The sequence below is a fragment of the Salmo salar genome, chromosome ssa04 (assembly GCF_905237065.1).
Source record: "Salmo salar chromosome ssa04, Ssal_v3.1, whole genome shotgun sequence".
NCBI lineage: Eukaryota > Metazoa > Chordata > Actinopteri > Salmoniformes > Salmonidae > Salmo > Salmo salar.
The window spans coordinates 60,696,162-60,711,863 of record NC_059445.1 but is presented as its reverse complement, the minus strand read 5'-3'; the positions used below and the strand labels follow the sequence as shown (position 1 = coordinate 60,711,863).

The window sequence follows — 15,702 nt, the reverse complement described above, 5'->3', positions numbered from 1 at the left end:
CTGGAGGGCGATAAATGATAAGGATGTTAAGCTTGAAAGGGCTGGTAACTGTGACAGCATGGAATTCAAATGAGGAGATAGACAGATGGGTCAGGGGAGAAAGAGAGAATGTCCACTTGGGAGAGATGAGGATTCCAGTGCCACCACCCCGCTGGCCAGATGCTCTAGGGGTATGTGAGAACACGTGGGCAGACGAAGAGAGAGCAGTAGGAGTAGCAGTGTTATCTGTGGTAATCCATGTTTCCGTCAGCGCCAGGAAGTCTAGGGACTGGAGGGTAGCATAGGCTGAGATGAACTCAGCCTTGTTGGCTGCAGACCGGCAGTTCCAGAGGCTGCCGGAGACCTGGAACTCCACGTGGGTCGTGCGCGCTGGGACCACCAGGTTAGAGTGGCAGCGGCCACGCGGTGTGAAGCGTTTGTATGGCCTGAGTCTACATCAACTGTAGCAAACTCTACTCAATCTTTTAAAACTGGGGGTACACAATTAAAATATTTTGGGGTATTTTTGCAACAATACCATCGTGGATACCATTGTCTCTGCGTCCAGTATGAAGAAAGTTTGAGGTAGTTTCACGAGCCAATGCTAATTAACGTTAGCGCAATGACATCGACAGGTTAGCATGCCAGCTGTTCCTGTTCAGACTGGGGAAGTAGGTAAATGGCTTCATTGCCAAAATCAGGGAAATTAGTCATTGGAGCTGGTTTTTTTCTGGTAGTGGTAATTCAGGTTGGAGAAAGTGCTTCGGTGTCGACTTAAACAAAAACCAGAAAGCATGCTGAAAATATGTAATCCCATCTGAGAATTAACTAAATTAAATCTTGACAGTCAGGTACCTAGGCAATAAAAGTTGGGAAATGTTTATAAAAAAGGTAAATTCACTTATTGCAAGTAATAGTTTTCCATAGCAAACATCTTCAATCCTCGGTTGGACACGCTTTCTGAACAAGATGCATTTCCCATTTTATTTTAGTCACTAACTATCTGGAATTCACAGGCGGTGGTGTCCAATGTGTGTTTTATGGATTCTACTAAGAGCCTTTTACAGGATTGCCCATTGTGTTTGAGAGACAGTCACACATTCCATAAAGTACAATTTGGTTTATTAGATATATACAGAAATGTACACAGTACTGTATATACATTTGCAAGAGGCCCTAGCAGAAGAGTCAAAGCATGCAAAAATAAAAATTTTGCAAAGATTCCTCCCACCATTATCAGAATGACTGTTCTGCAGAAAACATTACGCCACAGTGAAATCCTAAATTAAAATGTCTTAAATGAAAGCCACTGTCATTTTTCATTGGAATTTCAGTAAATGTAGGAGGGCAAGAATTATGTCTATGCAAAGCCCAAATAAAAAGGGGTTGTTTGAGGACCTTAAGACAATTACACACAACAGCACTATTCAAGGGAAAGGTAGACAAGTTATTCTAATGAAATGATAGAACCAAAAAGCCTTGTTAATGCCGACTGTTACAAATTCAATTTGAAATAGACAGATATTCAACTCCTTCTAAATTAATGGTGTACTGTGAACATGTCGTAGTGACTAGTGATTATCACTATAATGATAGAGCTTTGATACTTAAAATACACATGTATTTGAACCCAGGTCTAAAGTGAATTCACAATATTACACAGAATCAATCATTTTACAAGCAATAAACATTAATTTCTTTCAGTGCAAGTTCATCTGGCTTCCTTACTCATATCCTCTCAAAACATAGCAAGATTCTGATAAACTCAAGACATTTACAGATGTATCCAATTGATACAGATGTAGTACATGCAAGTCAAAGATTCAATGATCTCAATCAATGTCTCCTTAAAAATCACATCGTCATATTATGTTCAGTGTTAAGGAAACATTTTCCTATAAGGATGATTGTTTTACAACAGTTAAAAGCAATAAATCATGCGGTCATGTCTATTTTCCATAGAGCAACCCTAAGTGCTGTATGCACCGGTCACCTCAGCCAATGAATGAAAACGCATTTTACCCACCACACAATTAAATCCAAACTGTTAAGTCCATCACTACCACCATTTAAAATCCTTGCCTCGAGGTTCATTCCTTTAGAGAAATTAAAATGCAAATACTTCAGTGCATTACGTGTTTCTAAAAGTCTGTATTAAGTAGATTATTCAAATGTGGAAAGTTTCTCCCCACTGCCAACCATTCTCTTTCGAGTGAACTGCCTGATGGGATTGCTTGATTGACAAACCATATCGAAAATGTGTGTTATTATATTGGTGAACTTTTCTGATGCTAGAGACCTTTTGTACAGCTCTTGCTATTAGTAATGATCATAGCCTTCATTGCCAAAACCATATTCATTCTGATCCAATAATTCCATCTCCTAGTGCCCACTTAGGGTTCAGTGATTATCTGTCAGGATGATTTGACAGTTCTGTCCAAGAAAAAGGGACATGAAACCAACACAGAAAAAGAATACCGGATCTAATTTAACAGGAGGAGTACTCAAACAGTTCCATGTAAACCTAGTAAAACCTGACCACGAGTCAGATTTCACACTATTCATCATTTCCAATGAGACATGACACTTACACTTAAAAAGGCTCAAATGAACCATTTTTATATTAATATCAAATCATTTCTGGGTAACAATAAGGTAGCTTACTATAATAGATTTCCATTAAAATTGGTAAAAATGACTTAGGAAAAAAACTCAAGCAAGAATTTGGTTAGGATTGTCTGGCAGTGGTCTGAGTGGGGAGGGGGAAACTGAATACCAGCTGTAATTGACAGAGGTTTGCAACTCTTTCTTATTGACCAATTTAACATGCTGATGTCACTACGGAAAGCCAAAACCCCCACCCATGCAAACCTGCTGATTAGAAGGTCCTGTGTAGATTGTATTTTCAACCAGCACTATCAGGAAATAACACTTTTCAGTGTTAGTTTCATCAGCTGCTGTACAATATGACATAAAAACAGGGTAGAAATCACATTTGACAGCACTGGGCCTTTAAGCAACTTCAGAATGTGCTCAAGAAGTTGTGCCAGAAACTCCATGAGACTAGGGACAGTGTTGATGAATCAGGTAGTGTTCAATGTGGACAGACTTTACAAATGACATATCCTGGTCAAAGCCCCTTCATTTCAAGAGTATTTGTGGTGCAGCCAGAAACAAAACTATACGAGTGAAATATGAAATACGTAGAGACAAGAGTGCATTTTCTCAGCAAAAGAGGGACAAAAGCCAGAAAATCTTTTCATCAATGAGTTACCATTAACATTCAGGCATGACACACTGAAAATGTAATCAAAGGAATATTGTCAACGGTGATCCCAGACCATGAAAAATCCACCCTTCAGAAGATTTAGTCAATTAGTTAGTTCTATGGATTATCCATTCCATTGAGATAGGTCACCTGGAATGCCTTTCAATTAACAGATGTGCCTTCAGTTGTACAACCGACTAGGTATCCCCCTTTCCCTTGTTAAACGTTCATTTGTGGAATTTCTTTCTTTCCTTAATGTGTTTGAGACAATCAGTTGTGTTGTGACAAGGTAGGGGAGGTATACAGAAGATGGCCCTATTTGGAAAAAGACCAAGTCCATATTTTGGCAAGAACAGCTCAAATAAGCAAAGAGAAATGACAGTCCATCATTACTTTAAGACATGAAGGTCAGTCAATCAAAAAATTTAGGTCTTCACTATTATTCTACAATGTAGAAAAATAGTAAAAATACAGAAAAACCCTTGCATGGAGCGAAAAAAGGAGATTAACAGTAAACATAAGGGGGCAAGACTAAGTAAGAAACTAAGTGGGAGCGAAAACATTTTATTAACCACTTGCAGAAATTGTATGGATCCATTTGTTCCCATTACCTGAAAGAGAAGTTGTAGATGAAAGTGCCTTAGAAGAAGACTACAAACTCCTCCTTTGGTTGGGCTAATATGGCCAGTCCAATGTCTACAGTAGAACCACAGGAAAGATACAAGAATTGCCACTCTGCAGGAAACAGTCATTTAGTTATTTACAACCTCTTAGTAGTAGTGTTCACCTTCACTCCTGCCTTGTGTGCTTCAAATCCTATACAGAAATGGTATTTTCTCCTGTAATGATAGATTTTTGTCCTCCATCTTTGATTTAGACTTCATTTAAAAACACCCACACCCCTCTTATCCCTCCGGAGCCCTTCCATTGGGTGGTAGAAGTGGGGGAGTGGCCTGGAAAGGTGGGAGAATGTCATTAGGCCAGTGAGATAGCGGGAAATGAGGGGCAGGAGGGAGAATGGCGTTTCAGTCAAGGGTATCATGTCTCTGGGAGCTGGCTGATGTCAGTCAAGTTGGTGTCGTTGAGGATGGCTCGGATACGGTCTAAAGAGTCAGCCTGTCTGATCCGCTCCAACTGGACCTGAGGGGGAAGAGAGAATTATTTATATTGAATTTATTAGATCTAGAAATACACATACAGCCATGTAGATGACGCACATCAGAGATACAGTAAAATAAGTCACTATCAAATAGTGTAATGAGCCCTGATGAGGTGCTATATATGGTTGCCATGGTAAGAGGTGTACTATAAGCGTTGGAGTAATGTTGCCATAGTAACACCACTATCATGCAGACTCACCTATCATGTGTAAGGTCAGACCATAGAAATAGAATGAATTCACTATTTCTATGGGTCAGACAAGGTACAGATCCATTTGTCAAAGAGAAAGGTATGGCTAAGATCTACATCACAAATGTTGATTGAATACTATTATGCATTTTACAAGCACGTAAGTGTTCCTCCAATTCTAGGGGAAGGCATGCATTGCCTACCAATAGACAAAGAGGCACGGTCGTACATAACCTAGGACACATATTTTGGAGGCGCATTTTCTGCCCTATTGACTGGAATATGTCTATGAATGTTAAACACCCCAAGCTGAAGAGTAACCACCGTTTGTGATCTCAGAGAGCCTAGTGACCGTGGTAACCCAGCAGCAGTACTGTCCATACCTGGAGTGTCTGGGAGAGCTTGACAAAGTCCCTCTGCACCTGCTCACTAACATCCAGCTCCGTCTGCAACCGCAGGGCTTTGTCCTTCTCATCCAACACCTGAGCCTCCAGGGCCGTCTGCCACCACACACAGACACAGCACACTGAGTATCACTACTCCCAATCGATGCTGAGACTTATCACAGATAGTTGAGAAAGGAACAGCAGCAGTGGCCAGTTGTAACATACAGGCCAGTAGAGTCTGCTGTGGGGAGGATGACTCATAATTGCTGGAACAGAGCCAATGGAATGGCATCAAACACACGGAAACGCGTTTGTGTATTTGATACGATTCCAATAATTCCGCTCCAGCCATTACCACAAGCCCGTCCTCCCCAATTAAGGTGCCACCAACCTCCTGTGATACAGGCTGTCTGGTATGTCTGAGCAGTGAATGACCTCTGACCTTGGTTGTGGTGAGCTCTCTCAGCTGCTCCTCCAGACTGCTCTTCAGACCCTGGACACTCGCTAATGTCTTCCTCTTTTCTGCCAGGCTGCTCTCCAGCTGGGAAATGAGCACATTAGTCATTATCAACTACTGGCACAAACAGTCTACTACCAAACTCAAAGTCCTGATTTCACAGTCTGGGGAGGCTGTTTGATGTTGTTGGGACGATGTGTTGATAATGAAGGGGGCTGTGCCTTACTGGTAAGTTCTCCTCTGTGTCTTTCTCACTCAAACACCCACACACGGCGTGTCACCTCATTCCATTACAACTGCTTGATTTTCAAATCCAAACGAGGTCTCAATCCCCCATGGGAAAACAACGATCAATGTGTCAGCTCTTGATAAGAGCAGAATATGGAATTATAACAGCCTCCTGTCCAGACCAGTGGGACACAGCTCCTCTCGCTGTTTCACGTGATCTGTGTGTCAGCTAGGCTACAGACAGACTACGATGCAGAGCAAAACAATTAGGTTAAGCCAATGGTCTCCAACCCTGGTCCTGGTAGAGAGTTAGGTGCACAGGCCTTTGTTCCAGCTCAGTACTTAAACACCCAATTCAAGTAATTAACTAAACATCAAGACCTTGGTTAATTCAGGTGTGCATGTGCGAGGCTTGAGCAAAAGCCTGCACCCCCTGTAGCTCTCCGGAACAATGGTTGGTGAAAACTGATAACCTCATTAATTTACAACGGCTTTCACATAACACATTGGTGATGGTAAATAAATCATTCACACCTACATTTGTACATGTTGTTCCATACATTTCAAACAGCAACTACTAATCTAACAAGCCAGTGGTTTTAGGCCTTAGCTGGGATTACATTATTGAAGGCAGCCACTCAAGACAATCTGACTTCACATTCAGAGGAGTGACTCATGCAGTCTCCCTACAGTTCATGTACCTGTTCTTTCTCGGCTTTCACTCGCTCCAGCTCAGTTTTCAGACTGGATAATGACGCTGGGGAAAAGAAAAAACAGAGACTTAAAGTGTCATTATGATGGTAATCAGAACATCAACCCCAGACATGCGTTCTAGAATTCTAATGCAGGTCCTGGAAAATGAGTTGTCAAATCATGAATAATGCATTAGAGCTGTGAGGCTAGTCTTAAAGGGGGTGAATCTCCTCTGCCAAGGAGAGTGGTGTGTGTAGTGTGTGAGTTACTAAGCAAGAAAACAAAATACATGGTTAGTCATAACCATGCTAACTTAGAAGATTGAAGTGAATGGCTATGACTGGACTATGCTAGCATATAACAGGTGCTATGTCATGTCCACAATCCTCTCATTCCCATACCAATCTGGCATGCCACATTTTCAAAAACATTACTGCAGTGAGTGAGTTTCAGTGTCATACGGTCATTAATCCAACATGTACAGCATAAACACAAACAGCCTGAAGAAGGTTCGTCAGACAGTGTATTTCGTACCTTCCAAGATGTCTGAACAACAGTCACCAACCGAGAAAAAAGGAAAGGAGAAAAATACGTTTGAGAAGATACAAAGGAGAGAGGGAGGGGGGGGGATCTTCAGAGAACGAGGGTCTTTGATGAAATTCAAAGGAAAAGACAGGCAATTTCATGGTGGAGAAGCCGAGTTCAGTTGCGCTGATGGGTTCAGTATGTGACCGTGAAGCTGAACACTTGCTCAGCACATGTTTTATACCTTAACTCTACTGTAATTTGTAGTGCTGAAACTACTGTAAGCCATACAAGTTTGAACTGACGGCTAAGCATCATATTTAGCATCTCTGGCTCTTATTAAATGCAACTCAAGATTCTTTATTGCTCATATTCACTCTACACCAGCAGTTCCTCAACAGGTGTCCAGACAGCTCAACTCAGAGCCATAGATAAACATCTACACCTGCCCAGGACATACAGATGAAATGTAAACTTTCGGGAGATCTGGCACATTAATCAATAGATATCTTGATTAATGAGCATGAGGATTATAGCACAACAAAGTGACAGTCTCACACACAGTGGGTGTGAGACACTGTAGCTTGTAGGGCTCTCCAGGTCTCGTACCCACCGTGAAATTTAGTGGAGGATCGGTGATGATCTGGGGGTGCTTCAGCAAGGCTGGAATCGGGCAGATTTGTATTTGTGAAGGACCATGCGTCCTCCAATCAAGCCACATACAAGGTTGTCCTGAAATAAAACCTGCTTCCTTCTGCTCTGACAATGTTCCCCAACTCTGAGGATTGGTTTTTCCAGCAGGACAATGCCACACAGCCAGGTCAATCAAGGTGTGGATGGAGGACCACCAGATCAAGACCCTGTCATGGCCAGTCCAATCTCCAGACCTGAACTCCATTGAAAACCTCCGGAATGTGATGAAGAGGAAGATGGATGGTCATGAGCCATCAAATAAAGCCGAACTGCATGATTTTTTGTGCCAGGGGTGGCATAAAGTCATCCAACATCAATGTGAAAGACTGGGTGGAGATCGTGCCAAGATGCATGAAAACTGTGATTGGAATAACCCTGATTTTTGCCAAATATTGATTTCTGAACTCTAAGTTAAAACAGTATTGTTTAAAAATGAATATGAACTTTATTTTCTTTGCATTATTCGAGGTCTGACAACACTGCATCTTCGTTATTTTGACCAGTTGTCATTTTCTGCAAATAAATACTCTAAATGACAATAATTTTATTAGGGAGAAATGTCAGTCGTTTATAAAATAAAACTATAATTTTAAATTTTACCCTAACACATACCTATGCATAGTAAAACCAGAAAAACGGATAATTTTGCAGTGGTCTCTTAATCTTTCCCAGAGCTGTATGTCAAATATACGTCTATGGTTCTTCTCCCATCTATCCTTATGTGTCAAGCTTAAGGAATGGGAAGGTGAGCCTCACCTATCTCCTCCTTGCAGCCATCTATCTCCAGCTGTAGTGTGTCCTCCAGGTTCTCTTTGAGGCACTGCTCTGCCTGGAGCTGCTCCTTCAGGAACAGGATCTCTGCCTTCAGCTTCTCTTCCAGGTGGTCTGCAGCCGTGCGCACCACAACTATGTCCTCCCGCAACTGCAGCACCAGGGCTTGTAGTTCCTAGAGGGGAGCAGAAATAGTTGCACGTACCAATTTAAGTGAGTCACAATGGGTATATGAATGGTGAAAGAAGTACCTGATGGACATGTAAATAGCTCGATGGTGTGAACCAGACGGCCGTCTGCTTCTGGGGACCGTGCACGTGGAGATGTGTATGGTGACTTACTCATACATTTCAGACCCAGTTGTTCCATCCCTTTCATACTTGTTACTATCAGTTCTTCCAAGATTTGTTTTCTTCATTTACTCCAACATATTCCTATTTCAATCCCTCATTTACATTTTTTGGGGGAATTGAATACTGAGATGTCTGACTTTATATGGAAGGAAAAGACGCCAATAACCATTAAGGTGATTACGAGAGTTTAGCTACTGCATTTTCATCAAGTTTTGGATTCACTCTAAAGACTTGTTCATGTTAAAGCAGTCAACAAGTACACTATAGAATCCTTTAACACCCTGAAGGGCCCTAGTATGTTCTCCCTGCCAGTTCATTAACCAGTCAGTGTAATAGTACCTGGTCAGTCAAGGTGATGGTTTCAGTTCTGAACGACAGATTCTGTGCAGGTCTGCTAACATTACTAGATCTTTACAATTACAGGTGTTTTGTTTTTTAAAACATTAATATGACATAACACTCCTATCATTTGTGCAGAATCTATGTATTTGGAACACAAAGTCTTAGAACATGACTTGGACTAAATCTAGGAATAAAATACATACCACCTTATCCCCCTTGGATATAAATGTGGAATATTACTGATGTTTTCATCTTTGTCAATGCCATGTAAGCACGGGGGGAAAAATGAAGAGCCTGGATGGTCCTTGCAATGAACTCTTGTTTATTATTCAGATGTCAAGAGACATTCTTCTGTAAATCTGAATTAGTGTGAAAAAAAAGAAGAGAGCTCTCCTTTAGACTATTGAGATGCGCCTGAGAGCAATTCTCAAAATGGTGGCTGTGAATGATTGTCTCGTACTTGCACCATGGTGGGTAGTTTGAAGTCCTCCTGCTGCTGGAGAGATAAGTGGAGTCGGTGTTTGCCTGTTAGGCTGTCGTTGTCCCTCTGCAGTCTGCTCAGTTCCTCCGCAACCTGCTCCCTGGACTGCATCAGCACAGCCTGATTATGGCAAAAACAGCACTCCGTCAAATCATGTGGCATCATCCTGTTTCCTCCTGGTGATTCAATGTACTGTAAAATGGAACTGCCGGACACAGACTGCAGGACACAGAGACTACAAGTGTGATTAGAGGTCAAACGTCTACTATCAGGCAGAACATTCCATCACATTTCCACTAGCTTGCTCTTCAGCAAGATAAACATCCTTCTTACTTACAGCAAGAAGCTGGTTGCATCACTAAATCAAAAAAGGCACACGCAGCGATGGAATGTTCAAATGCTTTTGCTGCTAACTTTATTTACACAGGCCTTCTGGCATAGACAGACACTATTGAGGCACCGGAGGCCCAAACAGAGGCTGTAGTAGAGAGGCTGTAGCAGAGAAGTGCTGCTCACCATCTGTTCCTGTGTGTTCCTCTTGGCCTGACTGAAGGCCTCTTGTAGTGTTTTAAGCAGTGACTCGGACTCCTGGACTCTCTGCATGAGAGCAGCGACCTGGGACAAAGCAAGAAATCCAAATGCTCCAGAGGATAACTGAACATACAATCTACAGAAAAAGAATGACGTATCCTGATTTATCCACATTCCAACCGTGAGCATTGTACAGTCGTGGCCAAAAGTTGAGAATGACACAAATATTCATTTTCAAAGTCTGCTGCCTCAGTTTGTATGATGGCAATTTGCATATACTCCAGAATGTTATGAAGAGTGGTCAGATGAATTGCAAAGTCCCTCTTTGCCATGCAAATTAACTGAATCCTAAAAAACACATTTCCACTGCATTTCAGCCCTGCCACAAAAGGACCAGCTGACATGTCAGTGATTCTCTCAACACAGGTGTGAGTGTTGACGAGGACAAGGCTGGAGATCACTCTGTCATGCTGATTGAGTTCGAATAACAGACTGGAAGCTTCAAAAGGAGGGTGGTGCTTGGAATCATTGTTCTTCCTCTGTCAACAATGGTTACATGCAAGGAAACATGTGCCATCATCATTGCTTTGCACAAAAAGGGCTTCACAGTGATAAAGGAATTGATATGTTTAATATGTGGGACGCTAGCGTCCTACCTCAACAACAGCCAGTGAAATTTCAGGGCGCCAAATTCAAAACAACAAAAATCTCAATTCAAATTCCTCAAACATACAAGTATTATACACCATTTTAAAAGCTTAACTTCTTGTTAATCCAGCCACAGTGTCTGATTTCAAAAAGGCTTTACGGCGAAAGCATACCATATGATTATGTTAGGTCAGCGCCTAGTCACAAATAAAAAAAAAACATACAGCCATTTTCCAGCCAAAGAGAGGAGTCACAAAAAGCACTCATAGGACTTAATGTTACACAATACACAATGTTTTGTTCGATAAAGTTCATATTTATATCCAAAAATCTCAGTTTACATTGGCGCGTTATGTTCAGTAATGTTTGCCTCTAAAACATCTGGTGATTTTGCAGGGAGCCACATCAATTTACAGAAATACTCAAACTTTCATATAAGATGCAAGTGTTTTACATAGAATTAAAGATACACTTCTCCTTAATGCAACCGCTGTGTCAGATTTCAAAAAAGCTTTACGGCAAAAGCACACCATGCGATAATCTGAGTACAGCGCTCAGACACCAAAACAAGCTATACAGATACCCGCCATGTTGTGTCAACAAAAGTCAGAAATAGCATTATAAATATTCACTTACCTTTGATGATCTTCATCGGAATGCACTCCCAGGAGTCCCAGTTCCACAATAAATGTTCATTTTGTTTCGATTAAGTCCATATTTATGTCCAAATACCTCCTTTTTGTTCGCGCGTTCAGTTCACTATTCCAAATGCAGAAGGCGCATGCACTAAGTCCAGACGAAAAGTAAAAAAAAGTTGCATTACAGTTTGTAGAAACATGTCAAATGATGTATAGAATCAATCTTTAGGATGTTTTTTTATCATAAATCTTCAATAATATTCCAACAGGACAATTCCTTTGTCTTCAGAAATGAAAAGGAACTCAGCTCGCTCTCACGGCTGCCCGCATGACTGAGCTCATGCCATTTTTCCAGACACATGGTTCAAATGGTGTCTCAGCCTCCAGTATTTATGCTGCAGTAGTTTATGTGTCGGGGGGCTAGGGTCAGTCTGTTACATCTGGAGTATTTCTCTCGTCTTATCCGGTATTCTGTGTGAATTTAAATATGCTCTCTCTAATTCTCTCTTTCTGTCTTTCTCTCGGAGGACCTGAGCCCTAGGACCATGCCTCAGGACTACCTGGTATGATGACTCCTTGCTGTCCCCAGTCCACCTGGCCGTGCTGCTGCTCCAGTTTCAACTGTTCTGCCTGCGGCTATGGAACCCTGACCTGTTCACCGGACGTGCTTGTTGCACCCTCGACAACTACTATGATTATTATTATTTGACCATGCTGGTCATTTATGAACATTTTAACATCTTGACCATGTTCTGTTATAATATCCACCCTGCACAGCCAGAAGAGGACTGGCCACCCCTCATAGCTTGGTTCCTCTCTAGGTTTCTTCCTAGGTTTTTGGCCTTTCTAGGGAGTTTTTCCTAGGGAGTTTTTCCTAGCCACCGTGCTTCTTTCACATGCTTTGCTTGCTGTTTGGGGTTTTAGGCTGGGTTTCTGTACAGCACTTTGAGTTATCAGCTGATGTACGAAGGGCTATATAAATACATTTGATTTGATTTTGATTTGAAATAGCTCTTATTCTCTCCCCATTCACAGTAGAAGCCTGAAACAATGTTCTAAAGACTGTTGACATCTAGTGGAAGCCTTAGGAAGTGCAATATGACCCCACAGACACTGTATATTGGATAGGCAATCACTTGAAAAACTACAAACCTCAGATTTCCCACTTCCTGGTTGGATTTCTCTCAGGTTTTTGCCTGTCATACAAGTTCTGTTATACTCACAGACATCATTCAAACAGTTTTAGAAAATTCTGAGTGTTTTCTATCCAAATATACTAATCATATGCATATCCTAGCTTCTGGCCCTGAGTAGCAGGCAGTTTACTCTGGGCACCTTATTCATCCAAGCTACTCAATACTGCCCCCAGATCACAAAAAAGTTAAATTAATGACTAAAGGATTCCACCCTGAAATCATATAATTGTATGTAATGTGTTAGAGTCATAATTCCATAATGTGTGTGACTAGACCATTGTGTTACTATTTCGTAATATGAGCTGGGTAGAGTTGAGACATTCAAGGCCAACTGAACTGTCGACTTGTGATAACTCAAACCAAATAACAGGAAAGAGGCCTCCCCAACTTAGGTAAGGGGGAGTAACTGTTAGGAATGGCTAGGCTTGTAGAAGATAATGAAAAATGATGTGTTAGTATCGTGGAAAAATACAGCCCACCTAAAGGGAGGTGGAGTTTCTACTGGTGTGTGTGTGTGTGTGTGTGTGTGTGTGTGTGTGTGTGAGAGAAAGTTATAAAATGACTGTTCTCATTTTTGACTTGAGTACTCTCTGAATAAAGAACTAAGCTTTTGCAGAATTCTGAGACTTTGTCTAATTCTTCTATTAACCAGGGTCTTACAAACCTCTGGGAATTGGTCAAAGTTATAAATGATTGTTTAGTTATCATTGGGATTGAAAATTCTCGTGACACACAGGCAAGGATATTGTTGCCAGTAAGATTGCACCCGAGAAAGTCCAGCAAGCGCCAGGACCGTCTCCTAAAGTTGATTCAGCTGCGGGATCGGGGCACCACCAGTACAGAGCTTGTTCAGGAATGGCAGCAGGCAGGTGTGAGTGCATCTGCACGCACAGTGAGGCGAATACTTTTGGAGGGTGGCCTGGTGTCAAGAAGGGCAGCAAAGAAGCCACTTCTCTCCAGGAAAAACATCAGGGACAGACTGATATTCTGCAAAAGGTACAGGGATTGGACTGCTGAGGACTGGGGTAAAGTCATTTTCTCTGATGAATCCCCTTTCTGATTGTTTGGGGCATCCAGAAAAAAGCTTGTCCGGAGAAAACAAGGTGAGCGCTACCATCAGTCCTGTGTCATGCCAACAGTAAAGCATCCTGAGACCATTCATGTGTGGGGTTGCTTCTCAGCCAAGGGAGTGGGCTCACTCACAATTTTGCCTAAGAACACAGCCATGAATAAAGAATGGTACCAACACATCCTCCGAGAGCAATTTCTCCCAACCATCCAGGAACCGTTTGCAAGAATGGGCTGCCATCAGTCAGGATGTGGCCCAGAAGATAATTGAGAGCATGCCAGGGAGGATTGCAGAGGTCTTGAAAAAGAAGGGTCAACACTGCAAATATTGACTCTCTGCATCAACTTCATGTAATTGTCAATAAAAGCCTTTGACACTTATGAAATGCTTGTAATTATACTTCAGTATTCCATAGTAACATCTGACAAAAATATCTAAAGACACTGAAGCAGCAAACTTTGTGGAAATTAATATTTGTGTCATTCTCAAAACTTTTGGCCACGACTGTACATTCTTTGAAGATTAGAAATAACTCCTCAAACAACAAAAGAGCTAAGCATAAAGATTACCTGACGCTTTACTATCCTTGACACTTTTTGGACTCTGAAGTGTGTTAATGTGTGTAAGGAGGACAGACCTTTGCAGTGGTTTCCTCGTTTCCCTGTTTCATAGAGTCCTCCAACTCCTGTTTTTCACTCATGGTTCTCTCCAGCTGGTCGTTGGCCTGTCGCAGCATCACCTGGAGCTTCTTTACCTGAGAGGCCAAAGAGACAGAGACAAATGAATGAGAAAGATTGGCACCAGCTAACTTGCACTTTTTCTTTCCCCCCATTAATTTAGGATTCTTGTGGTCAGATTTCTTCTAATGCATGTAGCTTTGTGGGAGCCACACATATGACATGGAATATAGAAAGACTAAATATCACTAAAGATGACTTTGAACTTGGGACGAACTTTCCCTTTAAGTATCCTTGACATTGGTGTATACATCACAGAAAGTTAAACTGTAATAGAGTGTCACAGGGAATGAGAGAGAGGGCGTTACCTGATCGCGTGTCTCTGCCTCCTGGCCCTGGATGACCTGCAGCTGTTTTTCGTAGTTAGAGCACATGTCACACCGCCGTCCCAACTTCCTCCCTGCGTTCTTCACCTAGTGAGAGACAGCCAAGAATGAAGTTAGGAGTTATACCACATGGTAAATACAAAATATTTATATAGAAACCCCAGGCTGTCCATGTGTGCAGACTCAACTGTACACAATTCATAGCAGTGTAAAGAATGTTTACTTTATTCTACTGTACCATTTCAACACCTAGGCTACATTGTATTTTCCTAATAGTAACAAATACAGTACTAAATTATACTTATTGGTGCTTTTGAACCAAAGTGGTTAAGGGATTACAAGCCAACAACAGTTACCATGCAAACAACGTATAGCGGACAATATTGTACTGCAAAACAAAGCCCAACCAAAACATCAAACAATTTAAATGAACCAAAACACTGTATGAAACTGTCTGACCTCTTGCTGTAGCAGGTTCCACTCCTGGTCACTGACCAGGCGGTAGCCTGACGGGGTCAGGAAGGTGGTGTCGTGGGCGTGGGAGATGCTGGACATCAGCGAGGCCGTCTCCTCCTGCTCCGGCGTCATGGCCTTTATAGCCTTCTCCTGGTCCTGGATCATAAATCATTATTTAAAACTGCATTTAAAAAGATCAATCGTTTTACAGACACAATACATGAAAGTTTAATAAAAGGTTGATTTAAGACCTTGGTGAGCAGGAAGTGGCCGGCCGTCAGCTGGATGGAGCTGACCAATAACGTGTCCCCAAAGCCCACCAGGCCCTCAGGGGCCCCGCAGTCCGCCCCCACCAGGGGTCCGAAATCGGACTCGTCTAGGTGGCTGGCCGACTTGGCCTTATGGTTGTAGCCCCCCAGGCCCTGGAGACCAGGAGAGGAACCCAGGCTGTCTGTGGACTGGACCCTCCGAAGGCCGTCTTTGTAGAGGTCCATAGGGCCCCCTGCAACCAGGTCTGAGTCTAAGGAGTGCATGGAGCCGTGGGCGCTGTGGGGCTGGAGGAGAGAAGAGGGAGG

At 42.2% G+C, this 15,702-nt stretch overlaps 1 protein-coding gene across 5 annotated transcripts in view; it reads right to left on the bottom strand.

The window, feature by feature from the left end:
* Nucleotides 1–1,084: 1,084 nt before the first annotated feature.
* Nucleotides 1,085–15,702, bottom strand: part of LOC106603450 (rab GTPase-binding effector protein 1) — a 38,932-nt gene continuing 24,314 nt past the window's right edge. For 2 of the 5 annotated variants that reach the window (XM_014197152.2, XM_014197154.2), the window contains exons 9-20: nucleotides 15,379–15,681; nucleotides 15,131–15,283; nucleotides 14,654–14,758; nucleotides 14,246–14,362; nucleotides 10,043–10,141; nucleotides 9,506–9,646; nucleotides 8,336–8,525; nucleotides 6,896–6,907; nucleotides 6,370–6,425; nucleotides 5,426–5,524; nucleotides 4,981–5,097; nucleotides 1,085–4,387 (exon numbers count right to left, since the gene is read on the bottom strand). In XM_014197152.2, the coding sequence (XP_014052627.2) occupies nucleotides 4,286–4,387; nucleotides 4,981–5,097; nucleotides 5,426–5,524; nucleotides 6,370–6,425; nucleotides 6,896–6,907; nucleotides 8,336–8,525; nucleotides 9,506–9,646; nucleotides 10,043–10,141; nucleotides 14,246–14,362; nucleotides 14,654–14,758; nucleotides 15,131–15,283; nucleotides 15,379–15,681 (1,494 nt within the window). In that variant the 3' untranslated portion in view covers nucleotides 1,085–4,285. Of the gene's footprint in view, nucleotides 4,388–4,980; nucleotides 5,098–5,425; nucleotides 5,525–6,369; nucleotides 6,426–6,895; nucleotides 6,908–8,335; nucleotides 8,526–9,346; nucleotides 9,405–9,505; nucleotides 9,647–10,042; nucleotides 10,142–14,245; nucleotides 14,363–14,653; nucleotides 14,759–15,130; nucleotides 15,284–15,378; nucleotides 15,682–15,702 lie in introns of those variants that run through there. The other 3 variants (XM_014197153.2, XM_014197155.2, XR_006769651.1) reach the window with 3 other exon arrangements.